We start from the raw sequence: 27400 nt of genomic DNA, 5'->3' as shown, positions 1-27400 counted from the left end.
CCATACTTTTGACCTACTTTTTTTAGGGAAAGAAAAATAATCTTTTAAGCAATTTTGGATAAAGAGTACAGCAGTTCCTTATTGGAAGAAGTAGCAGCACTTTCACTAAACCTTCAGAGCTCCCATTTGTCACTTAGTGTGTGACATTACCATGGGTAGCTTTGCTGCTGGAGTTTTTGGTGTTTCCTAATAAGTAGCACCATTGTTAAAAAGTAATAACCGTGTCCAAAAGCATCACAAAAAATTGTGTTGAGGAAAAAATGCCCGTGTTGTGGTCTAATGTGAAAAGCAGATTTTGAAGCTGGATTGTCTGTTAGAGTGGGGAACTCCCCAGTTGTGTGCAGTGGGAGATGAGGTGCCTGTTATAAGTGAAGCAAAGTTATTTTTTCATGTGTCTGACAGAAATGCTGAGTACAAGGAGAGCTGAATAAATGAGCATTGCTGCCCTGCAGGCTCCACTCCATGCAAGGGTGGAAAATTGCAGTCTTGGCTCTGTCCAGGCAGAATTACTTCGACATCACAACTGTTACTTGCCAAACTTGTCTCTTTCTCTAGAATTTTACCACAACTTGGTTCCAAATTTCCTGTCACCCCTGTGTTTATCCTTCCTTTTTAAGTGTATGAAAACTGAAAACGGAGTGACAGCCTTAAAGTTCTGAGCTAATCTCAAAGTGTAAACAGGGGCAAATTATTCTTAATGAGCCCCAGATGGAATCGTGCATTGTAGAACCACCAGCTTTTCTGAATACAAACTGTACCCCTGAACAAAGTGTCTGGGGCTCAGTTTCATTCTGGTTTTGTGATAAAAGGTCACAAAAAACACGAACTGAGGAGGTGTCAAAATATCCTTTAGAGCACAGGGACTGTAGGCCATGCTGTAAAGCTCTGAGGTAAATGTAGCTGCTGGGCACTCACTGCTGTGATTTTCCAAGTTTCTCTGCCAGAGCACACAAATGTCATTCTCTTCAGAAAGGCAAGTGGTTAAAATAATGCCTGAGAGGTAAAAGGCTAAGTAGAAATTTGGTTTTTTGGAACATGAATTAAAATACTGTCAGTCTGTCAAATAACCTATCAAGATGCTGTGGGGAAAATCAGGATAAAATACAGGCACTACTGGGGGGTTTTTTGTTTGTTTTTGGCTTGATATAGTTAAGGCTGAACAGAGGTCAATATTTGATCTAAAAAGCAGAGAAAAAGTGCTGGAGCCAGTGATTAATTACACTTTATAAGCTATTTGAAAATTCACCCCATACCCCATGTCTAATTATATTTTCTCCTGGTCTATTATTAAATATCATTTACAATTTACCACCTCCCTTCCATTTGACTTCCCCATCATCTTTGTTTAACTGCATCTCTGTGCCAAGACATTTGGATGAAAGCAACCTTTTAGAGTTTCCTTTAACCTGTTATTTTCCCAACAATGAAATAAATGCTAGTGGGCTCCAGGTCCTGTAATCAAGGCAAAATGATGGAAAGGCATGATCTGGATGAGAGCCAAGAAATGAAGTGACAGGTCTGCAGAAAGGGAAACTTAAGAATATCTTGGGTAATCCTGTTGAAAAGCTATTAATAGCTATTTAATTCTTTCCATTCACCAATTTTAGGCTCCCCTGAGGAATTAAAGCGATTTTTTCTGTCCGACAGCTACCCCAATGGTCCTGACTGATTTACAAAATGTGTACCAAGTTACAGCCCAGTTTTCCTTGATGCCCCTGATCAAGAGGGAGGACCAAGCTTTTCCAACCCTGAAGGCTTTTTTTCCCATGTGGATTGATGTACTTCTCCTGTCTTGTTTGTCATTGCTGTTTATTATAAGTGTGTGTATTCATGAAATAATAGCAGATCTCCCATTTTCTCCAGCCAGACTTCTCTGCACGGGCTAAATCTCCACTGGTTGGGCTCCCAAGGATCTGCCACCTGTGCCAGAGTGCCTGTGAGCTGGGAGAGGGCAGGGACTCAAATGTGACTGAGACAAGGCTGAATGGAGATGGATGAGGAAGCTGGGACAGATTGTGGCACAATCACCCTCATCTATTTGGTTTGCAGTAAAATGCAGATATATTTTATATTGTGTATGTGCCTCTACAGCCCCGTGGTGGTTTCTGTCCAAGTGACCAAATGAAAGGACTGCTGTCAGCCTGAAGTGCTGCTGTTGGTCATCCCAGGGCTGCAGCATGACCTCACCAGCTGTGAATGGTTACAGCATTGCACAGGGCATCACTTGCATTAAAACTCCTCCAAAAATTGCTGATCGTCCCTACTGATGCTCCCCATCATTACTGATGGTGGAGGTGCAAGGGTTGTAGCCAGAACTGCTTGTTGGGAGATGCTTGAACCTCTTGGAAAAATGTTGAGGTCGCTGTAGTTGGAGCTGCCAGGAGTGAGAGCAGCGAGAAATGAGAAAATGGCAAGAGAAAGGTCATAGATAATTTAGTTTGGTCCTTGAACAAGAAGTTATTTTAACTCAAGTTAGGGTTCTGCCTGACACCCCATGATGTATAAAAATCAGTCCCCTCATCTGTAGAACTGATGCCTGGAAAGGCTGACCTGGAACAGAGACTAGACAGAGCAAAAGAAATAAAATAGGAATTTATTGAAAGGATTCACTTTGGGTAGTGCAAGAGCCTGGCCGGGGCTACACCCAAATCAAACCCAAGATGGATCCTGGTCACGAGTTTTACACTTTTATAAATTTTGGTTCATTTACACATTGGGGTTAGTTATCCAAGCACAGCCCCAGGCTATGAAGTCTCAGCCCCCTGGTTTGCCCCTTTCCCTCGCTGTTGTTTCTGATTTTTGGCTACTGGGTGTCCTTGATTCTCTGACTGGGAAGGGATTGTTTTGTCCAGCTACCCTGTGAAGAGAACTCACTAACACCTAATATGAAGTTTCAGAGTTACACATTAAGCAGCAGAGATTCTGAAAAAATATAAAAGCTGAAACCTAAGGCATCATTTCCCCCCTTCAGACAAGGGGGGAATCACAACATCAGCACAGCAAGCAGTACCTGCCCAAAATACTGGGTCAAGAAAAACCCTTCCCCTGTTCAGTGGGGATGTGATAAAGTGAACTGTGATTTTACCTTTGGCTGGTAGAGCAGAGCAGGGGCAGGCTGTGCTTTGCTCTGGGAGCTGCAATTAGTTTATCCTTTTTTGCAGCAGAGGATGTGGGGTTGGGTTTTGCCTGTAATGTGGAAAATTCTGCATGTAGTCCAGTAACATATAAACTGTGCAATTTAATTGTATTTATTATTGCTGAAAGCTATTGATGTGGTAGCCTATTGCTGAAATGCTGGGTTAGTAATTGATACTTTTAGCTATGGATATTAATTTTCAAAAAATGCATTAAAATATCCCTTTAGTGGTTAAACAGCTTCTTCTTTCAAAGCTGTGTTGTTTCACAAAGATTCCTGGTGTTTAAAACGCCATCTGGATCCAATAATAGATCTCAACTGGGAAGGAACTCTTGTATTGCAGCAAGCTTACACACTCAAGAGCTGTAGGAAGTCCCATCCCTGCAGGATCCATAACACAGTCAACATCTTTCCTCTGAAAAATGCGTGGCAGTGCTGCTCCTTTGTAATGTGAGAGGCCACTGCTGAGCAGTACAAGGCACCTGCTCCTTCCTAGGGCTGAGTGCACTTTATTCCAGAGAATTTCTGCCAGTTGAAGGAAAGCAAAAGAGCCCTTGGAACCAAACAGTGTTTTGAAAGATCCTTTTACTTCTGCAGTAACTCTTTTTAAATATACATAATAACAGTTGTCTTGAATAATGTAAATGCTTGTCCAAAAGAGAAGGAATTGCTGAGATGGATGGGGCATAATCATAGATCTGAATCAAAATCTGACTCCTGCAGCAAGCTGATATCTGCTGCACTTGTGCCCTGAGACATGGTTTAGTGTGTGACCAGAAAAGAGAAAAAGGTTTAAACTTTTCTGCTGGCTCAGTATTTCCCTTGATGTCCACAGTAAGGAAAATATAGAAAGGGCTGCAAGATAAATGGAAAGAAATTGATTTTCTGTTTTTCTTGTATTCTTGGTGACTGTGGTTGCTGGCTGCCACTCCAACTTCTCCCAGATTTGTTTTTGTGGCTTTAAAGTAAGTTCACATAAAGCATAAATTGTATTAGGTTCTTTAAAAGTTTTCTCCTGCATTGCAGCTCTTAAACCAGAAGTTGGACAAATGTCTACAAAGACAACCAATAGCTGCAGATGAGCAGCCAGAGCAGAATCCATTTCATTCAGAATGTGGGAGTGTGGCCCAAATCAGTGTCACACTGAGTCAGAGTGAGGGCTGGAGCTGCAGAGTCCAGATTCTGATTGCATTCTGATTTCTCCCAGCATACAAACGTTCAGCTGAGTGTTTTGGAGTTGTTTTCCAGGGTTCAGAGATATTTTTGTGTTGTTTCTCTTCCACTCCCACACCCCTCTGGCTACTCAGCCTGGTGGGTATGAGAAATAGTCACTGAACTGCTCTCATAACTAGAGGGCCAGTCCAGCACTTTAATTAGAGAATCTCATTTTCTTAATTATGGAAGAAACTCAGAAGCTTAGTAATAGGGGAAACTTTTTTTTTTTAACTTGTACTCTTATTATTTTTCTGTGTTGAGATAGAATGGTTAAAATTGAGGTTGAGGTTTATGACCTGTGTGATGTTGTCTACAGAAAAAAATGTATTTCAATCTCTTCACCTTCTTTTCCTTCTCAGTTTTATCATGTTATCTTTCAGCTTTTTTTTGTTGCTGAACTTAAATATTTTCTTTGACCCACCTGATTTTATGAAAGGGAGATTTTTAGTCTGGTAAAAATCATGTGACCATTTAAACACTGTATGGCAGGTAAGAAATCTGTATTTAAACGTGAAAAAATGAAATGTTCTAGTATTTCAAGAAGTTGTAGCTTTCCAAAATATAAATTAATGCTACCTTTTTTACCTTCTGTGTAGGACTTTGAAGATGGGTTTATTCTTTCATATGTCACAAGATGAAATGGAGTGCTATGAGCCATACAATTGCCCTTCTGACACTGCATCACTTGCGTGAAGATTCTCTGATTTTTAAGTGGAAAATGTTGAAATTATTGTGAAATCCCTTATTTTTCCTAGAGCCTGCTAGATCCACAGTTGCAGGAGCTTTTATCCCTGTAGTGTTTTCAGCAGCAGTGGATGCAATCCTGTAAGGATGAATGTACCATGGAAGAAAGTTTCAAGAAAAAAAAAACAAAAAACTTTCAGATGTTGCCTCATTTTGAGGTTGCCTTTATTGCAGTTTTTATTGAAGTCTGTCATTATGGGGCCTGAGTCACCTTTTCTAAGTAGAGACCAGTATTTGTATGACAGCCAGAGAAAGGAGGAGAATTGCAGTAAAATGAGGAAAAAACCCTTCTCAAGTCACTGATCCTTTTCAGTATAAACTCTTTGGTTACATGGAACTTTAAGCTGCACAAACTGTTTAGCAGATGGGTTTCTTTCTCATTTGGATTCACTTGCACCAAGCTTGAGATCCCTGTCAAAATGAGATGATGTTGATTTTGCCACCTCTGTCCTTGCAGTCAGCTGCACTTCATTTATAAACAGCACTGATCATTCAGCTGCATTTATTTCATTGGGACATACACAAATATTATTATAGAATCAGAGATGGGCTTGGGTTGGAAGGGAACTTAAAGATCTTCTTGTTTCACCTGCAGGACACCTTCTACTAAAGCAGGTTGCTCCAAGCCCCATCCAGCCTGGCCTGGGACACTTCCAGGGATGGGGAGTCCACACCTGCCCTGGGCAGCAGCAAAGCTGTATTTATAAATAACAATTCCATTCAACCATATTCATTTGGCAGAAAAATAAAGCATCTTCAGATGTACCTGAATGCTGAAATAATAACTGTTTTGTGTTGCAGGGTGTCCCAGAGGATTTGTTGTTTTTCTATGAACATCTCCAGAAGGGTGGTGGAGTGTTTCGAGTGAACCATTGCCTCCTGCTCTACCGCTACCATCCCCAGGCTGCCACCCACTCTGTCCTGGAGTAAGCTGTGCTTTCCAGAGAATGGAAAAGTTTTATCTTGGATCATGCTGAAATTGCATTGGGGTTTTTAATTAGGATTTTGAATATGTAATATACAAGGGTTTCATTCTCATGTTTTTTGCCATATGAACCATAATTTTAAAAAAATATATTTTTGAAATGTTCCAGCTTCATTTCAAAATCAACTGCCTCAATATTTAAGAAGTAAACAGAAACTTGTAATACCAACAAAAATGGTCTTTTGAAAAAAAAAGTAACCAGACCAAAACCAAACCTTTAATCTGATAATGTGCTGCCTTTACATATATTATTTTCTTATTTTAAAGGGTCTAAACCACCTAAATCAGATAATGATGTTTGAAAAATCCCTGAGGTTGTTTAGGAGTCATTATCTCAGGTGCTTCCTTGTCAAGCTGCCTTTGTTGCCTGCTGCCTTTCCTGGGCTGCTCAGCCCCTCAAGGAGGTGTTAAATTGCTGATTCCTCTACATGCTGCAAGCTGACCCAAAGCTGTTCCTTTCTCTTATGCAGTGACATTAATAAAAAATTACATGAGTTGTACTGTCCTTTAGGACTCCCATGTCAGAATCACGGTGGTAATTAAGTCAACTGTTTTCTTACTGATTAATGATATAAATACACTTTTCAGTCAGTCCTGTTTTTATGGCACTGTAGAGCTGACCAGTAAAACTGAACATTCCTGTGTGCATTTTTGTTGTCCATCCCTGTATTGTTGTATTGCTGTACATAGTGTAAAACAATGTTTTAAGATAAAATAAGTCCCATAAATAGCACACTCATGGTTAATGTCACTGCAGATCTTTAGAAATACATATAAATGTGCATTTCTATATAAAATCATTTGACTATGAAAAGATCATTCAAGCAAATAGTACATATGATTTTGATTTTGCAAACAAGCATGTGATAAATTATTTTCCTTTTCATTCATGTTGAAATGTAAGGATTTTTTTCTTTTCCCTCTTTTACTGTGTGATCCTTTTGGCACTTAGTGACCAACTTTTCAGCCACGCATTATGGGATGCTAAGAACTCTTGGAAGCCTTTTGCTTCTATCTGTGGGAAAGCATCTAATTCTTGGAAATTAATTTGTTTTGAATTTACTGCAAGCTGTTGCTTATTCAGATCTCCAAGGTTGTGTGGCACAAGCAGCCTGAATGACAGCATCCTGGGGGAATGTGGAAATGCTGTGAGCTGTTTCAGATGTGCAGGCTGCGGGTCCAAATTGGCGCCTTTCTTGTCTCATTCTAAGAAATCAGGCGAGCTGCTCTTCCTCTTGGCTTCCTGCTGGTACTACTGGGGATGAGATTTGGTGTGATTTTCCAAATATGAGGTTGTGCAACAGCTCCTTGTCTTGGCTCATTGCAGTGTTTGTTGCCCAAGTTGTGAAGGGTTGCCCGGTGTTTGTGTCTGGAGTCCGAAGTGTGCGTTGAGCAAAAAGAGATTAATGGGCTCATCACAAAGGTTTCAGTTTGTAATTTAAATTGGTTCTTGCCTAATTTGCCTCTTGGTCATTCTGCTTTATTTAATGCATGTTCTGGCTTTTCTAGAAGCTCTTTTCTTTTTATGGTGTGTTTTGTTGAGCAGTTTTCTGGGGTGTTTTGCTTTTTGCCATTGGCCAGGTCATCTTTTAATTTTGAGTTAGCCTAGACCTGGATTTGGAAATAGTAACTCATCAGCTAAATTAATATTTTGTCTAAGATCAAAATGATGTTTGTAGGAAAGTTGATTTTTTTTTTTTTTAAACACTATAGGCCTAGCTTCAGTCTTAAAAACCATAGCAGGACATTTTTATACAAAGGTGCATCATTCATTCTTTCCAGCAAAGACAACAGTCTCTCGTAGCCTGTGGTGGCTTCAGTTTATGTGGGTGTCTTTCAGAACCCTCCAGGGGGAAAGAAGCCTCACTGCACTTTCAGACTTCCTAAAATATGTGCAAAACTGCTTGGCAAGTGACATTTGGTTCTTTTTTTTTCCTAGTTAGTATGTATAATTGTAAACACTCATGTGCTTTAGGTCATTTCCTATGATTAGTATCCTTCTGGAACAAATATCTGGAGTTGAGAATATCTGTGAAGCAGGAAACTAAATCTTATTTGCATTCTCCCTTACCCTGGAGGCATCAGTCTGCATTATTAAATGTTTTGGGTGCGTGACGGAATCTGCATGAAGTTCAGTGTCTGTATTTAGATTTCATGAGGTGCATGCAGAAATATGAATGTTCTCACTGTCATTTCATCCAAAGTCAGTGATGGATACCTGCTGGATTTTGAGAAACTTCTCTTCAGCTAGGAGTTCACAACACGAATTCCCACATATCATATCTCTTGGATCTAAATAACTTTATTTGGTGTTGTACCCTAGGGCTGTGTGTACTCAGTGCTGCACGGCCACATTCAATTGATGTGAGACCATATCAGAGCTGGCTTTAGAGTGAGGAATACTAGAGTGAGAAAGTCTAATGAATAATAAAAACACTTTAAAATTCATAGATTTTTATCTTGCCAAAGGGGAGAGAAAGGAACTGTATATACAACAATACCTCACTGCAAGATGAAAGCGAGCTTGGAGTGAGATGAGCAATAAAACATTGCACTTGTCTTTAGGTAGTGCTGCTCGTGAAGACAGGTGCTTGGGGCATGCAGCTAATCCTTGGAGCAGTTTACAGGTTTTAAGTCAAGACAAATTTAATACATGTGGAAAATAAGGTTTGTACATTCTGTCTAAGATCGGGGCAATTCCCTTTTACACAGAGAAGGTGAAGTGCACCTTCAGTAATTCCAGATCCCCTGTGCTCAGAATGAGTATGATATTGCTCTGCAGAAATAAGTAGAATTACATAATCTATTGAAAACATCTGGTTTCAGGCACTGGAAGCTTCCAGTGTCATGTGAGTGAAGAGGAACAGGCATTAGTGTGAAACACACATTTGGCTGTTTCAGAGGTGCTCTGAGGCCGGGTCTTGGATCAGTGGTGAGCACAGGAATGCCTCTTTCATTTCCTGCACAAACATACACGGCCAAAAATAGGCAGGAGAGAGGAATAGCCTAACATATTCCTGCAGAGCTGAAATTAAGATGAGGTCAACTGCAGTTTTATCTTCTACGCTTGCATTTGGCACTTCAATTAAACATGGAAACTAATGACCTCATTAGATTCTTGAAAAGTAAATGCCATTAACATTGATAGTCTCTGTCTCTCTTAATAAGCCTTTCATGAAAAATAGGCCACAATGCAAACCATGCCTCAGCTAATGACCCGTGCCCTGAAGATGAACTCAGACATTAATAGAACCTATTAACACTGTAAATGTAATAACTCAGTGGGACGATATAGTCCAGCAATTAATAAGTTCACATGAAGTTCAACAGAACAACAACGGCAAAAAAAATCAGTTTATTCACCAGTATGGCCAAGGTTCAAACACGATTTATTTCTGAATTTCCTGTGGATGGTAAGGGCCTTGAATTCTGCATGCAACACTGGCTGTAAGGGATCTGCTTTTTCAGCTCTCCCTGTGATTATGAAGTTCTGTGTTCCTCCATCTCTGGTGTATGGATCAGGTGAGGGTCACCTGTCATACAGAACTCTCTTACCCTGCCATCAATAAGAAGGCCCTGGAAGAGGCCATTCACTTGGGCAGCTCCTCTTCCTGCCTGGTGTTACCTGAGCACTGTGCTGGGCCAGCACAGGGAGAAAAGGTCAGATTTATGGATCTCTAGTATTTCTGTGCATGGCAATCGATGCCTAAAATTCCAGTACTGCTCAGGATATTGGGCTTGTATTTCTGCATTGCTCAAGTACTTGTACATCTGTCTTTGCTCTGTGGATTCACTTATGTGGCCTCACTGGGGGAAGGAGGGGAAAGGCAGTGCAGCAATATGGCGAGGTTTGACTGAGCTCAGACATTAAATCATGTTGCTTTTATTGTCACATTATCTTTCATTTCAAAATAGGAGTAGAGCAGATGTTTCTTGACTCCTGAATTCAGTCAGTAGGTCACCACACATTTTTAACAGAGCTCCATTGTTGCATTTCTTGGGTGGATGGTCTGGTAATAACTACTTGGGGCTGAGGAACACACGGCATAGTCATTCTCACCCTCTGCATGAATACCCTCGTTTCACTCCTGCAGAATTTTGGCTCCTCTTCTTCCTCCCAGGCTCCATGACTGATGAGCATTGAGGGGCCATTGCAAGTGAGATCTTAGGAAAATTCTGTAAGCCTCAAGAATGATATTTTGAGTGGAAATACTTCTAACATTTCTTTTGCAAAGTTGTGACAACAAAACGAAAGGGATGGGAGAAACAATATTTTTCAAGACTTAGGGTCAAGAAATAATGTTAGGATATGGGAACAAAGTTGTACAGTGAGAAGAATTTTGTCCCACCTTCTGGCTGAGAAAAATCTGAACTGAATACAGGCTTGGACATGGTGCTAAAGGCTGCTGCAAGTTGCTTACTCGAATCTTTTCTGAGATGGGTAGGAAAAGCCATCTTGATTTGGGGTGATGCAGAGCAATAATACCTCCTAGGTTTTGCTGGTGGCTGTGAATATGTAATACTGCATAATCTGAAAATAGCTGTGAGAATCATCTCTGAGTAGTGGTTTGTGCAACCTCTAGATCGTTTCAGGCATTTTCTTTAATTACCCTTTGCACGTTGCTACAGCTCCTGTCTGGTGCACCTGCACTGGCTCGTGAAGGATGGGAAAATGGCATTCCCTTATCCCTGGAGGCAGGAATCCCAGTTATCTATTCTGGAAACATCAAAAAAATGTGGCAAATTAGGTGAAGCGGAAACCTGAAGGGAATAACCGAAACTCTCTCCTTTGACACCTGGAAGCTCCTTTTGCCTCAGCGTGTGGGATTGTTTGTGCAGAGTGAGTTCTCACAAAGATGAAGCCTCTGAGTGTCACTCGAAAGCTCAGTCACAAATTCTCCCCTCAGTTCTGTGTTTATCTGACATCTCAGCTAGCACTGTTAAAAATATTTCAGGGTTAATTCAAGACTTCAAAGTGTTTGATATAACTTAATTTTTTCATTGGAAACACACAATATGGAGGTGTGAGCTTCAAATGTTTTCCTTTGGGCATTGTCATAAGAATGCCTGGTAGTGATGCAAGCAAAAAATCCCAACTGCTGGGTATATTGGCTTTGTTTTTACAACCCACAGTATGTATTTTAGGAAGTTTTGTACTGATGTTAAATGAAGCTCTCTGACAATACTCTTGTGGTTGAACAACAACTCAATTAATTTGGAGTTTAATATTTTTCATACCCTTCTATTTCAGAGTGCAGTTCTCTTACAAGCTTTCCCCACTTGCTTTTCCAGGATAACATGAGATGAGTCAGTAAATCTGCTTCAGTCTGAAATCTTCATGGGTGACTAACAGCATTGAGATTTGGTCTGATTGAATTTTACCTCAGCAGGGATTCCTGTGGCACAGAGGCTCTCATGGCCCAGACAGCAACCTCGAACTGTCTGGATGAACCAATCCTGCTGTGCTGGGACATCCATCTCCATGAAAATAAAAACATCTTTTAGAAGCCTGGAGGTAGATTGCAGTGTTTGCACTGCACCTAGAAATTAGTTAGAAGTTATTTTCATGCCTTGTAAGGCTGCCTGTTTTTTTTACTTTAGCTTTCTTAATGTTGCAAACTCAAGTGGAAAGAAACTTGCCAGTGTCATTCAAGCCAACAGAACAGATTCTGAAGTTCCTTTGGAATGTAATGTGGTGTTATCCTTCTGAAGTCACATTTCAAAGGAAAATCACTTTAAAAACCTTTCAATTTATGTGCAAAGCAATAATCTTCCTTTTTAGAAGCACGCAGGAGCTCTGTAATGTCTAGTAAAGTGATCCTGGAAAAGTACTTGGCCTTCATATTTTGTTCCTTAAACTTTCCTTTTGGGAATACAGTATGCTTCATGAACGTGGAAAAAGGCAAGTGTCAAAGGATGCCAGCAGCAGTTAAAGCTTTGCAGCAGGAATGCATCTTGTGGTTGCACTAGAAGAGATTTTTTATCAAATCCAAGAATTTCTTTTTCTCCATTAGTTGAAATGCTGGTGCAGAGCCATCATCCTTGAAACTGTGGGGACATTTTATTTGTGCACGAGGTCTTTTCCAAGTTATCACACCAGGCTCAGTGATGAAGTGCTGAGCAGGATCTGGCTGTGCTGAAGTGAAGTGGGGTCACTGGTTCCTATGAGAGTCTTCAGAACATAACTCGGGGATGTGAAGGAATGATGCAAATAAGCAAATGGAAAACCCCATTTGAAAATTGCCTTAAATAAGGAGACATCACTAGGGGTTCATCAGAATTTCCTGGGAAAGAAAGTTACAGCTCAAGGTGCCTTGTTCAAGAGATGTAGGTTAGGAAGATTAATTTGTCAAATTGAGGAAATCAATTTGTTCTCTCTAGGAAACCGTTTAATAAGTCTGAGGTGGGTTCCTAAATAATTAATATTAAATGAACGCTGGAAATAAAGCAGATGTTTTTAACAGCAGGGAGTTTTCTTTAATCCGTGATAAATGTTGTAGTCTTAGATATTACATTATAGGGTAGAACACACACACTCAAACATGAAAAAAAGCTGTAGTTGTCCAAGTGGATTTGCCAGTAGGGAGAAATGGACCATGAACAAACTGCTTTCCTTGATGTTGTCTTCTCTTTCTGAGAACCTGTCTTGAACTTGTTGAGGATGTCAGCAGATCTTCAGTATCTAAGTTGTTGGCTGCTCCCTTGCTGTGGATGGTTCCAGAGCTGTGGGATTTGTCATTTAGTATTAGTGTCACCCTTGTTTACCTCAACCACTTGGCTTAATTATGTTGTGGAAATGATCCCAAAGATGAAGACTTAAAGGTGTAATTGCACACAGACATCTGCCAGTTTGCTTTTTTCCCTAAAGCATGTTTAGAAGAGTTCTATGAGGCATACTGCTTTTTTGAAGGAAAAATAATCCTACTGCTTTTTGTCCCAAGAAATGCAGTTTCTCATGAAAGTTGCCTTCAAGTAAAGGGACAGTCACACTGTGTCATTGCCAAATAATACCTGGGAACTTTTACAGTTAAATCTCTCTTATTTGGTCTGAAATGTGTGTGCAGGATGGTCAGTGTGAATGGTAACAAATGGTTTGTGTGTGAGTGCAGCTCAGTGATTGCTGCTGGAGGCTGTCACTGATTCACAGCTTTGACACCCGATGTGCTGGAGGCTTGAGCCACACTGGGGGAAAGCTGGACTTCTAAATCCATGAGACTCCAACTTCACATCAGCCCAGGAGAATGATCCCATGGGCAGATGGAACAGGAGGAGCTCAGCTTGGGTTTAGGAGATTCTTTGCCTGTGTCACTGCAGGGTTCACAGGTGAATACAGGTATGGGAAGGGTTGAATTTCATCACCACAGCTGCAGCTTTTCATATTCTTCTGATCTAGGAGGGTTCTTGAAAATATGAGTTGTTTAGCTACTGCTTCTGATCTATCCGAATGGTTTTTGTCTGAGAACTTCCACAGAATTTCTTTTCTGTATTTCCCTCAGAAATTTCCAGTCTAATGTTTTGATGTGATTTTTTTGTATTGTATGAATCACTTTAGTCAGGTTTACATGTAGGTGAGTGTGTACATGTGCATATAGGTCTATAATAATGCTAAAAGTTTTGGGGGTCAAAATCTGCCCTTTTTCCACCTCTCCAGGGGAACCATCTGGAATCACCGAGTCAGGTTTCTTGAGGACAGAGTCCTGAGCTCCTGGACATCATTCACCATTTGGAATGCTGGCAAGCAAGGCAAGAAGCTCTACAGAAGCTTGTTACCAGCTAATCAGAAAAAGGTGAGCTGGAAAGTAACATTTGTACAAACCCACTTCTTCATATGCCCCCGTGATGCTTCTCATCTAACACAGCTCAATTCCATAAGATATTTTGTCCCCAAAGTACTAGTTGATAATTAAGATAAACTGGGGCAATTCTCAATAATCTGTGTGATGTATTTCTTCTTTTAAAATGCCACCATATTTTATGTAGAGCTTATGGTGTGCATGGAGAGCAAGAAATGCACCATGTTCCTACTGACCACAGCAGTGGGTGAGACACAGCTCTAGTGGGCAGGTGCTCAGGTGAGTAGAGCAACTCTTGATTTGGGTTGTAGGGTACTGAGGTGCCTTGTCCAGGGTCATCCATACCTGTGTAATATTTCCCCAGCTCTAAAGTGGATGCTGGACACGTCCCTGGTCACTGTGACTCCCTTTGGAAAGCTTGATTGCCAAAAAAAAAGGGTTTGGTGTGGGCTGATGAGTGAGAAGAAACTGAATGTGACTGTCCCATTCACAGTCAGCTGAAAATGCTTCTATTTGGCAATGGCAGATATTTCTCAGGACAGATTTGTCCAAGTCTAAATGCCTTATTTTTATAGCATTTTCTTGTGTGCAATAACTTTGTGTTAGATAAAGGCTTTAGGGCTAATGTCAAATGGCTGTTTCTTACAAAGAGCCACAGAGCATTCATTTTATTGCTTCATGTGTTTTTCTTTTCTTAAGAATATGGATGGGAAGACAGAATGACAAATACATATAAAAACCTGATTAATGTTGTGCCCCTCAGACCACACACATATAAAAAAAAATAGAAGACATTTGTATACACATAGTTAAAATTACTGAATAGGCATGGGAGCCTCTCAGACAGTAAATGCACAAAGCAAAAACAGAAATTAATTTCCTGCTTGATATTCCAGTGCCATTCCAGTGCCATCCCTCAGTCATTGCCATCACATGGCAGTGGGTGAGCTATATGAAAATATATTAAATGCTATGAATCAGTTGCTTCATTCAGAGAGGGCAGACCTGTCTATTAAATATGATTTTATCTTGGTCATGCAGTGCAGTGTGTACAAGATTTTGGGTGGTTTATGAAAATATTCTTTTTCATTACTCTTTGCTGAACACCTTTGGAATTTCACTGACTGGCTATGGCCACTGAGCTGACACCCAACAACCATTGTACCTCTCTCTTGAAAATTAGGAAAATTAGAAAGTAAATTCCAGGGGAAGGGATGGCAGCTTGTCTGGTAGATTTTTGAGATGTTGCAGAAAAAATAGACCATGTTGGTTTTGCAGTGGTGTCTCACCATCTCAGGTATTGGGATTTTGTTTGGTTTGGTTTTCTAGCGTTTTTTTGTACCAAGCCAAAATGGAAATTGGTGACAGAATTGGAATTGGAGACAGAGCCTCTCCCTGGCTTTGGGGTACATCTGCCACCTCCAGGACTTCATATCCCATTCAACACAGAATGACAGCTTAAAGATGTCACAGCAGAGGGGATAAAAAAGGCAAGAGAAAAATAATATTGTTGGGGTTCTGCCACTTTCGTGCCCAAGACCCCAAGCCCAGCTCCTTTCCTGGGGAATGAGCTCCGTGCCCTGCTGACCTTCCCAGAGCGTTTGCTTTGGCACTGCCCAGCCTGGGACACTTCTGCTTCCCTCGAGGTTGCAGTTGCTCACATTCCAGCCTGCTTCGGGTGGATATTGAAATTCTGCACCCAGCACTAACCCCTGAGTTCCTGGGTTCAGCAAACCCAGGTGCAATTGCACAAGCCAAGTGTGGCTCAGTTTGCACATGTGCTGCAGAAAAGTGCTGTAAAATGCGGGCACAGTGCTCCTTAACACAGAGGAACCAAACCCTCCCCTCAGTCTGATGTTACCTGAAGCATTCAGGGGCCTTCTCAGTAAGAAAGAAAGATAAATCACTTCAGAAAAGGACTTGTGTCATCCTAGGTGAGATAGATGCTTTGGGATGGTTGATTTCTGGTTAAATCAGTATTTTCTGTAGTGATTAAAACACTATTTTTAGGTATCTGTTCAGACTCATTATGATTGGCATTGTGACTTCCTAGCTTTTCCAAAGTGAGATCTCAAGTCTATCCATGTCAGCCAGGACTAAAACTTAAATAATATCCTTGTGTTTCATATCAGTCACTGGCAAAGGCTCTAGAAATAGGGAAACCATCTCACTTCTCCAAGAGCTATTCAAAGGATTATGCTGCTGGAGTTTCAGAAAATAAATTAATGTCATTTGCAGTGGGTAATTCATGTCAATTTTCATTTTATTCCAAATAACAGTAAAAGGCCAGTAGAGAAACTCCATATTCTACTTTTCCTCAAAAATCCTTCAGGTATTTTGTGACTAATCTGCAACTCTTGCCAAAGACTCTAAAATCCCACATGAACAAAGGTTGTAAATAGTTGTTGCTTCATCCTTTCCAGTCCTGAAAAAAATAAAATTCTTTTCCTGTCTCGCTCTTTACAACCAACTTAACAAGATTTAAGCTTTCATATATTCTGTTAATTATGAGAACACCAGAGATTTCGTATCAGTTTGAATCTACAAGTGGAATCTCAGGTTGTCTTGTAAATAAATGGAGACCCTGAGAAATGAGTTCATCAATTATGTAAATTAGACGCCTTGAAAACACAATTCCAAAAGCCCCTTAGGGCAAAAGATGATGTATTACCTCTATAGAATTTCCATTTTCTCCTCTTGAAGGTCCAGTTGTGTAAAACAGTGTGATCTTAAAAGGTCCAATACCCTTGAAATGCAGGTAACATTCCCAAAATCAGCTGTATAATTTAACTAAGATTTAACTAAATATATGCATACTTTATTAATTTATTATGACAATTATAGTCTATATATGATTTCATTTTTGTATTATATATAACCATAATGACAATTATATTTTATTTAGATATATAAAAATCTATTAAAGTGTAAAACCAACTAAAACTAAGTTTAGACAGAGTATAGCTGTCCAAACTTAATTTTAATTGGTTTTATACTTAAAGTCAGTTTAGGTTCCTGAAAATTTCACCTATGCTCTGTTTGACTGCATACTTTTATTGAGATGCAGAATTTCATCAGATGTCCTGACTGACTTTGGCTGGACTGTGGAGTCACTCCAGGGATATTTTCTCAATTGGCACCAAGTACCTGTAGAAAATTTGGGACACTTACTCCTAGGATAAATAATAACCCTTCCCTAAAAAGAACCCTACCACATACAATTTGTATTTTGTAATTTTGTAACAAACCTGGACTCAACTAAATCTTCAAGAAGATAATTAAATAAATTGAACTGTCTTGGCTTAGGGAGTGTAAGAAAACATCTTTTTCAAAAAAAAAGGAATATTTCTAGTATTTTTAGAACCTGGTAAACAAAGCAATTGCATTTTTTATGCTGACAGGGTCTTTGTGGGATGTTTGAAAAGCCCAGCTCTGCCTGTGCCAAAGAGCATTGTTTCTTAGAAAACAAAATCCAGGCAATTCCAGGAAGCAGCAGTCTGTCCATGTTCATACTCACTAACAAATTATTACTTTAGTTTGTTTGGAAAACAGTGTGAATGTGAATTATGGTTATGTTAAAAAAGAAAAGGACACCTCAGCAATTCTGCCTCTTCCCTCAGCCATCTGTATGGTGAATATTAAAATGATGCTTTGTCTCCAAAGGAGCCAGGCAAAAATCCAAGGCTCAGTATTTTTGCTAAACAGCAACACACGAAAAAATTATTCCACTAGTAGGGGTTTTTTATGAATTAATTACCATGATCTCAGTATTCTTAGGGAAATTCTGCTTCCTGGCTGTCCCCTTCTTGATTCACACTGCTGACAGTGGTTCACTATTAGCATTTCTGCAAGAATGAAGTCAAACAGACCTTTTTTTGTTTAAAACACATCCGTTGTGTCTATAATTTGCAGCTGAAGATGGAAACCAAATGTTTTTGGGATGCTCCATGTGCCTGGAGGGTTTCTGAGCTGTCTTGTCTGCTCTTTTATTCTCCATCAAACTCGAGCTAAAAGGAGAACTTAAGCATTTCCATTTTGTGTCATTTCCGATGGCTGCAAATAGCGTTCCAGTGGCTCATGGAAAAGCAGGGGAAGGACCAAAGAAGCATCAGCTCATTAGTGCTGGAAACAGTGCTTGTGCACAGCCAGGCCATGCCATTCCTCTGTGACAGCCCTGTCTGATGGTGGCAAACAGAAAAAAGTATTTTGAAGGCTTTTTTTCCGTTTCCAAAGTCATCCTTTGGTTTCCCTTTGCCTTTTTCCAAGAGCAGCATCACCAAACCTTGTGTTGCAGCTCTGGTCCTTCAGCTCACTCTCACAGCCAAGGAATGTTCAAGTTTTGTAGCATTTTAACCATTCTAAATGTTATCAGAGTCCAGAGTAGGGACATGGAAAGCAAAGAAACATGAATATAGGGGAGAATATTGCATCCACCTTAACAGTGGAATGGCAATGTGAAAGCAAGTTAGCCTCCAGAACAAGGAGAGGGATGAAATTTGAAAGTTTCAGTTAAATCCAGGTGTAAAACCCCCTAAAATGACATGTGTTAAATCAAGGCTTCATTTTGGACTGTAGTGACTACTTCTTGGCAGGAAATCTCCCTGCTCTTTCCATGTGGTTTTTTGCAAGCTCTGTTTTGTCAGCACAGAGCAGTGCACACCCAAAACCTGGCATCACTCAGATTTCCTCTGTAGGGATGAGTCCCACACCTATGAAGGCAGGTGTATGTTGTACATAATAAGGGAAATATTTTATGTCCAATGTTTAGCAGCTTATTTTGCATGTTGGGTTCTGGTGTTAAAATTCTCCAGTGACTTTGTTGTGGATGTGTGCAAGAGGGGGAAGCTGCTGCTATTTTTAGTGGAATGGTATCTAAATAGAATAATGAAAAGCATTCTTGGCACTTGAAGATATGCACAGCTTCTGTCCTGGCTGTAGTGCTAAAGAGGTGAAATAAAAGCAGGTCCTGATCCAGAAAATCACTCAGATTATGACTGGTGCTCGCTGGTTCCTTGTCATGGCAGAAGCTGTTTGTGCCTCCGTGTGTCTCTTGTCCTGTTTGCCTTTAGCTGTATCTCTTTAAACTTGCATTGTAATGCTTTCAGTTACTTTGTTTTGACATGAATGGCCAAAATTGATTTTGCTTTTGCAGAGATGTATATTAACATGCTCCCAGGGCTTTCTACAAGCTTCAATGAAAGAATTATAAATAGAAGAATTAACAGGGTTCACTAGAAGTTTAAAACAGATGGGAGATTGCATGAGATGTGGAGGGAATGCAGCAGGGAAGATCTGCTCAGTAGGATTTTGTTGGGTTTGCAGGTTGTCTCTTTGAAGGTGACTCTGAGGAGATCAGCTGATGTTATGAGGAGGGAAAAGTCACAGTGTGCAGATGACCATTTATTGAAAGGGTTTTCCAGTTTTCTATCGGGTCCTACTCAGTTATTCACTCTCCCATGTGAAACTTTCCTCTCGTGCCCTTCCAGCTCAAACAGACCTTGAGAATGTGCTGATTACACAGACCCAAACCAAACCACAGGTGAAAATAAGATGGGGAAATAAAATCCTATGAAGATCATTCACCATAAAAGGACATCATTAAGCTGATGAAATCATTCAGTTTTTCCATTATGAAATCATTCAGTTTTTCCATTATGAAATCTGAGTGGAATGGGAAGTGTGAGGAAACATTCTCTGCAGTAGCCACCAGTCACACAGGAAACAAACAGTGAATTGTTGTGTAATCACAGCAGAGCTCAAACAGGCAGGTACTCCCAACTGCACCCCAAGGCACTCTTCTGTCATTCCTGGTCCTTCAGTGACTTCCCAGGTTGTGCCTGGAGGAGGATTTGCTGCCCATTAATCTCCTTTTCCCCAGGGAGGTCTGATAGCCCCAGCCTGGCTCTGCAGAGCCCCTGTGTTTATTAGGAAGAGCCAGCCAGAGAAGGGCTTTTATCTCCCTCAAACGTGTCTTCCCCAGCAGAGGTTGTTTCTGAGTAAATCTCTTATCTTTTGAGCTATGTAAACTTTCTCTTACGAGGGAAAAGGCAATTTCTCCTTTTCCCCTTACACCACTGTTAATGGAAGTTGCAATCTATATTTATAAAAATGACTTACAGTAGTTCCATAGCTTGCCTCTAGCAGATACCCAGCTGTCTCCTCCAGTTTTGAGCTGAGAGAATTAGCAGTGTTCTTTCCTTTGGAGATTTTGTAATTGTACAGATTTTTATACAAGTGATGTTCAGAACAAAAGCATGTAATAATTAATGTATTTTAGTAAGACTGAAATGTGATCTGAGGACTCAGTGGTGTCATACTGTTAGAGGTATTGCCAAAGAGTAATTTTGCTAAAAGGGGGGGGGGGGGGGGGGGGAAAGCAAATTGAAACTCCTTTATGGCTTTATAATTCATGGTTTCTCACAGGGAGGCAGGAGTTCATGTGTGGATAGATGTTCTTCATAAAAGCTACAAGAAAGAAGCCCATTAATGCAGGAAAATAAATAGGTGTCTCTGGGTTTATCCTGATAGTGTATAAAGTAAATAACTCCCATAAGCCTGATGCCCTGACTTCTCCTTATAGGATAAACAACTATTCCTAAGTCCTGTATTTAGACTCCAAACATAGCTTTGCTTTAATTGGAAAATAAATAGTGTGTGTCAGAAAAATCGTTGACTTACATTTTGGCCACCCACATGGTGTGCAGCCTGCAGAAAAATTGCCCATTCAAGTCTGACCTGTTTTATACTACTGTAAATACCAGATCTGAGCTGCCTGAATCCATTGAGAATTACACAGGGAAATACCTCAGTGATAACAAAAAAGGGTTTGAGCTCTTTCCATCTTCCAAGGGAAATTTGTCACAAACTCACCTGTGTTATTTTTTCCACAGAGGGGTTTTGTGTGGAGGTGTTCTGGGGGCTGGGGAGTCATTGTGGAAAAGGGCAGAGTTTTCTACACCCAGAAATTTGGGTGATGGCCCAGGTTGAGAGGGAGGATTAGAATTAATGGCAATTTAATGATACAAGAAGTGTCTTTGGAGAGAGACTGTTTACAAGGGGATGTAGTGACAGGACAAGAATAAATGGTTTTAAACTGACACAAGTTGAGCTTGGTTATTAGGGAGAGATTGATTCATGCTGAGAGGTCCAGGCACCAGTCAGGGGTTTCTGTTAACTGGGTTATAAAACACTGAGGGTGAACAGTGAGACTTGCCAGCACAGATCTTGCAGCTGAATTCTCAGTTACTGACAGAGAAGTGTAAATAGAATTTCATTTTACCTTGTGTCATAAGTTTCGGTGGTTTATTTTGGTTTTTATTATCTATAAGAGCATAAGCAGCTCCAAAAATAACTTCATTCACTGGAAGGTAAGTCAGCATATTGGACTGCATTTGTTCCTAGAACTCTGTTGGGTTGACATTGAAGGCATGTCCTGCTAAATATTTATTATGATCACAGCTTCCAGGACAGTAAATCACAAGTGATAGAACTGAGATTTGCTGAATATTGGAGAATTTTAAAGGTGGCTAGCACAGAATAAAAACAGCCAGGGAACTTCTCTTCCCACAGTGACTTCTACTGGTTCCCTTCATACACACACACATATTTATATACATCCACACCATCTGATTTTCCAGCTACAACAAAGCATTGCAGTGGGCATGGAAATAGGGTGTAAAGTGCATTAATGTGTGCAGGAGCTGCTTGTGTGTGTTAATCTGATTAACCCAGCTGCACCAGCCACAAACACCTTGTACAATGTCCAGGACCTTCCTGAATTCCCTCCTTCCTTTCTATTTCCATTCCAATACTTACACAGGGGGAATGTCCTTAATGCAATCCCTGCATCAGGATCACCCAGAGCAAATTCTGGATGTGCCCAGGATGATTCCTCACTCACACAGCCCCACTGTGGAAATTCCACATTTCCTTAACATTCTGCTCCTCCTTTGGTGCCTGTTTTCCTCTCCTCCAGGTCTCAGTGTGTCCCTCTAAGGGGTTCCAAGGACTGTCCCTGCCCCCCTCTCCAGTTTATCAGCTCATTTCCCTCATTGCTGTGGACACTGGGGTTTATTTGCAGTCCCTTGATACTTTTGTTTGCATTCTCTTGACATTGCTGTTTAATGAAGGAAGTGATATTATGGTATTAGAAAAACAGTGTTTCCCTCTGCACAAATAGAATGAGGTCACTTTAGGTAAAAGAAAACCATCTTAATCACAGGAAGAAAATGTGTGAGAGAGATTTTAGACACGGAGAGCCAGCCAGCCTTTTCAGCCTTCTCTAACTTAATAAATTAATAAACAGCTGTTTGGCTTTTCAGATTTTCTCAGCAGTAAGTGTTGTTAATCAATTTTTAATGGAGCAATTAAAAAGATATGAAAGCTGCTATCCAGCTTTCACCAGAATAATTGATTTCTGTATAACCTTAACTATCTCAACTGTTCTGCTTCAGCATAAGAGCTCCATGTAGATAATATTAATAGATCCAATGGAAGTCAGAGGAAAACATAGCCATGTTTATTTTAAAACGTCTTCCAAAATGTTCCTGGCAACCTAGTGGCTCAAAAATAAGGCCACTGTGTATTTTAGATGGCAGGCATTTATTCTGCCTGCATATTTATGAGGAATGCAAATAAAAACCCATCTGAAATATCTGGCACCTAGGGCTGCAAATAATGCTTTCATAACTCTAGTAAGAATAAGCAAAGCAAAGCAGTAATTATTTGTCTTTAAACATCAGATCTGCTGAACTTTTCAGTTGAAGAATTCAAGTCCATAGCCATATTCTGCTTCTGTTTTCCAGGTAATTGCATTTTGTGATGTCGATGAAAAGAAAATAAGAAAAGGATTCTACACTTATGAGGAATCTGAGGTGAGTTATAACCACTCTTGCATTCTTTATTGTGATCTAGAAGTGTCCTGGGGAATGTGATGAAGGAATTTGTCACTGATCTTGTATGTTGTGTAGCAGCTCATTTTGGTAAAGAGGCTGTGACAGAAGATGGGAGGGCTGGGAATGGACACTGGAATGCAAACTGGAGCCAGGACTGTCAGCCTCACACTCAGTGAAGTCAGTTTAGAAAGACAAAAATACTTATTCTGAAAGGATTCTGTTGATGGGGTAAAACAGTCTTCACTTACAGGTTTGTCTTCTAAATGGGAGTAGAATTTAGTTCATGCTGGATAATGGGAAGGAACCCTCAAAATTAAAAGTCTTCTAGCAAGTTATTGTGTGAATCAGATTACCTTGAGTTTGCCAGATCCTTGTATCTGATGGGAGTGGGACCGAGGGAAGGAGGGACAGGAGGGCCCCTCCTCAGGTACAGCCTGGAGTGGCTGTACAGTTCTACACCGGGAAAACACTGAGTGCTTTGAGCTGCATGAAAGCAGCTGGGACTCAGCATTTCAGCCTGGAATACTGAGGACTCACTGCCTAGCTGTTCAGTCATACTGTCAGTATGATTGACACAGATCCTAAAACAAACCCATTTTCTCAGATCAGTTGTAAAAGAAGATTGTACTGCAACTGTTCTGAATCCTTAGAAAATCCTGCAGCTTGGATCCGTGGTGAAGTCCCAGTTGAGTGTAAGCCCTTTAACAGCTCCCAGCAGGAGGGGAGGATCCTCCTCTGTCCCTGCTCTTGTGCCTGCTCTGATGCTGTCTGAGGGCACAGGAACTGATGCAGCTCACTAAAACGGCAAAAAATTAACCAAAAAAAGAGAAGGAACATAGTTTGTTATGGACAGGCTATTGAAGCTTGCCATCAGATCAAAGAGGGAATTGTGTGGGAAAGGGCTGGAAGCAGAACTTGGAGGTGAGGAGGAAGCAGTGGAGCAGAGAGCTCCAAATTCAGATTTAGGGTAACTTCACACAATTCACTGAAATGTGACAGGCACAGAAACAACGGGCAGAGAATGAGCAAGGTCTCTTTAGCATCATGGCTCAACATATTTTTTTCCCCTTTTAGAGTTTAGCAACTGTGAAACCAAGCTAGCAAATAATCTGAGTGCTTCTGTACTTCTCCCCTTCTCCCTGCAGGAGAGACCAAAACCAAAAATTCCTGTGTGTCACTTCAGGGACGCGACTCCGCCCTTTGTGATCTGTGTGAAGCTGGTGAGTTCCACCTTTGGCTCCATCTGCAGGAGCAGCATTTGCTCCTTAGTAAAATGAGTTTCTATTTCATGTAAGTGCCTTTCCCCAGAAGCTTTTCCTGTACAGTTGAATGGCTTTTTTTTAATCAAATTGATTGTGCAGGGTATTTTGGGATTTAAATCAGCAGTATTGGGTAAAATTAAGAATAAGAAAAGTGACAGCTTCTGTGAAGGAGCTGGATCTGTTGTACTTCCTTGCCCAATACCAAATACACCCCAATGAGCACATGCACTCAGCCTCCTTTGGGCCAAGTATTTTGCAGCACATGTATGGCAAAGGCTTTGTTTTTACATCAGACCTTAAAAGCCGTTTTGTTTGGCCCTGCCAGTTCTGAAGCATCTTCTGTATCTGACTGTGGCAACTTATTTCAACTGGTTTAATTGCCCTGGTAATATAATTAGAAGATGATAACCAGCAGTTCTTCTGTTGTTATAACACAGCAGCTTTAAAACAGCAACTAGATTGCAGTGGTGAACACAAATAAAAACCCCTCTGACAGCAACTAAAGCCTGCAGCTCCACACAACACTGACATTCTAACACTGTGCTGGATCTCTCCAGAGATGGATCAGCTGAATCTCCTCTGGTACAGTCTGCTTTTAACTTGGCACTCCCAACTTCATGATCAGCTCTGAGCTCATAACTCTGGGCTGTAAAGCCAGACTGAGAGTGCCTCAGGGCATTAGTGTGTACTGTTGGTTGATAAACTCTTGGATCAGCAAGTACTATTACAACTAATTTAATTTTTCATACTGCATATAACAGTGGGTGGAAGTCCCCAGACAAAACATCTGTGCAACCTGTTCTAAAGCACATTTAATCTGTGAAGCCCTTACAATGAGACTATTATACAACATCTTGTCTGCAAACTCTGGTCTCTGACTTCAGTTGGGATTTCAGTCTATTTTTCCCCTCATGGCCACTGAGCATTTTCTGCTTGCTTATTCTTTACCAGCCTAAGTTCATCACCATTTTCTGAAGAAGGAAGTGTGCTTTTAGGGGCTTTATTGGCTTTTATTTTGCTGTTCATGGTAGGGGATTATTCTTCCTTTTGATACAGACAAAACCTGCATGTTTCTGTGCAGCTCTAAGAGGGTGATTTTGGAGATTAGGTGTGTTTATTAAGTGGGTTGTTTACAAGAAGTGACTCTGTTGGCCATGTACTTTGGAGCAGCTTTGGCTCATTTATTTTTTCAGGCAGTTCCTCCCTTGTGAGCACTGACATAGCTTTGGTACCAGAGCAAATCCTTCTGCAAGAAGCAGGCATCCTCTGATCTTTGCTCAGTTTGCATTTTATAATGGCTTCACAGACAGCTGGAGCTGGAATTCTGCTCTGTGTGTGAGTTTTTGCTGAAGAGAATGGAAGTGTGGCTTTAGCAGCTCAGAGCAGCCTGGCCCTGCAGGGCCACTTCACCCAAGGGTTTGTGCTCCCTGTTTGCTCTCGCTTGGAGGTAGAAGCAAAATGCTTAGAAATGCTGCATTGTGCCCTGGCTTGGCTTGGATTCCAATGGCTGGAAATGAAAGGGATTTGTATTTTTCTGTCACAGTAATTAAACTAGTTTGATTGTATGAAGTTTTCAGAAAATTTGGGGTTAGATCTCTTATTGTACAGCCCTGCCTGGTTTTTCCTGTGCTCCCGGAATGAAAGATTTGTCTTTAACTCTCCCACTTAATTTAGCATCTGGTCTCTTATGGTTTTTTTAACCCCTCTATTAAGCAGGTTCTTTTCTCCAACGCCTTCAATTCCAATTTCACTGGGACTTCATTTCTGTAACTTCCCATCCTAAACATTCACAGTTAAAACTTCACTCCTGCTGTTCTGGGCCAACCACACAAACACGAACAACTACTTTATCCCCCACCTGTGGTGCTGTCAGTGTTAATTTTGGTTGGGGTTTTTTTTTGTGACATTCCTTAGGATTAGTAATTAAAGATTCCAGGAAGACCCCAGTGCTCAGGAATGCTGAAGTTGCCCTGTTTATTTAATGACATCACTGAGGTTGCTCATGGACCAAATGCCCCCAGTTCCTCTCCTGGTAACTTGACAGGGGCTCAAAAGGAAACACCTTTAACTCTGCACAGTACTCCATCTGCTTGGTGAAGGGCTTGTTTTATCAGACAACCTTATCAGTGCCCAAAATCCACCCAAACCACTTCTTTTGTCCAAGTCACTCCCTTGGTCCATTTTCTGCCAATGTCTGAGTTAGCAAGCACAAGAGCTGAGGACCAGAGCTGAGGAGTTCTCTGATATCCCCCACACTTATTTGAACACTAACTTTCCAACATATCCTGAATTTTTGAGTAAAAATGTTCCTGAGCCTTTGTTTATTTGTTGAGTTCTGCCGATGGGACTTTCTCTGTGGCCTAAAGAATCAGTAACCCAAATCTGTTATATCCTGAAATTAGTTTGATCTCATTTTGTTGTTCTTCCCTGGCAGGACTTGACAGGTGGAGCCTTTGAAACAAACCTGAGCACGCTGAACCTGAAGGAAGGGATGGATTATTATCACTTTAACTAAACCAAGGTGAGGCAGTGCTACTGAAGAGTGCTGCTCTCTGTGTAGCTGGGTGCAGGAAGACCAAATTCTTCAGGGGTTTAGAACTTTTCAATCATTTGTGCTTTGTTGATTTAATCTTTGGGCTGAGTAACCCCTCTGTAAGGGAGGTCATGGTTACACCAGGGTAATGCTGTGTGCTCAGTTCCACTGTTGCACATCACTCAGTTTGACTTTTAAATTGTGCTTCTGATTTAAACACCCACCAAGCACAGGCCACTGGGTTACCAGAGCAGTGTTGGCACAGGGAAGCCTCAGGCAAAGCCTGGAGCACTGCAAGTGCAGAGAGTTTTGTGTCACACCCTGCTTGGAGCCCTCAGAGAGCTGCTGGTGTTTCCCAGGGCTCTGCAGAGGGCCAGGGTTGGTTTTTGGGAGCATCCTCAGCTTTGGGGCTGTGTCTGTGGCAGCACCTGGCACCCAGGTGAGCCCTCGTGCAGCTCCTCACCCTTTCCACTGCACCTTGCCCTGCTGGAATACTCAGGCTGTGCCAGCACAGCTTGTGCTGTATTTGCATCAGGGTGTAACTTTACAACCCCAAATCTCTCAAGAATGTTCTAGAAAGCTCCCTTTGAGTGGCAGTGTAGCAGCACAGGGGCTGTGGGTGAAGGAGCATTTCCTCCTGGGGTGTGTGCAGCTCCTGCCAATATCAACTCTGCTCAGTGGGAGTTCAGAAATACTGGATCAACAGTGAAGAGCCCTGAGCTCCACTAATTCCAGCTGCCAGTCCAGCTTGCAAGAATCCTTAAAAGTATTGAATAATCTCATTTTAGTTACTTTCTTCAAAACCAAACAGAATCTGAGCCAGCCAGGTTGGAGCATT

The 27400-nt window shown here is 41.0% G+C and overlaps 1 protein-coding gene across 2 annotated transcripts in view; it reads left to right on the top strand.

Annotated features, from left to right (window-relative positions):
- QTGAL (queuosine-tRNA galactosyltransferase) overlaps positions 1-27400 on the top strand; it is a 106213-nt gene that overhangs the window by 74902 nt on the left and 3911 nt on the right. For both annotated transcript variants that reach the window (XM_088176453.1, XM_014885043.2), the window contains 5 exons: positions 5897-6021; positions 13732-13867; positions 22678-22746; positions 23913-23987; positions 26464-26550. In XM_088176453.1, coding sequence (XP_088032579.1) covers positions 5897-6021; positions 13732-13867; positions 22678-22746; positions 23913-23987; positions 26464-26544 — 486 coding nt within the window. In that variant the 3' untranslated portion in view covers positions 26545-26550. The remainder of the gene's footprint in view (positions 1-5896; positions 6022-13731; positions 13868-22677; positions 22747-23912; positions 23988-26463; positions 26551-27400) is intronic.

This window comes from Sturnus vulgaris, chromosome 20, assembly GCF_052056855.1.
Source record: "Sturnus vulgaris isolate bStuVul1 chromosome 20, bStuVul1.hap1, whole genome shotgun sequence".
NCBI lineage: Eukaryota > Metazoa > Chordata > Aves > Passeriformes > Sturnidae > Sturnus > Sturnus vulgaris.
The sequence above is the reverse complement of the archived record's forward strand: the minus strand, read 5'-3'. Positions and strand labels throughout refer to the sequence as shown.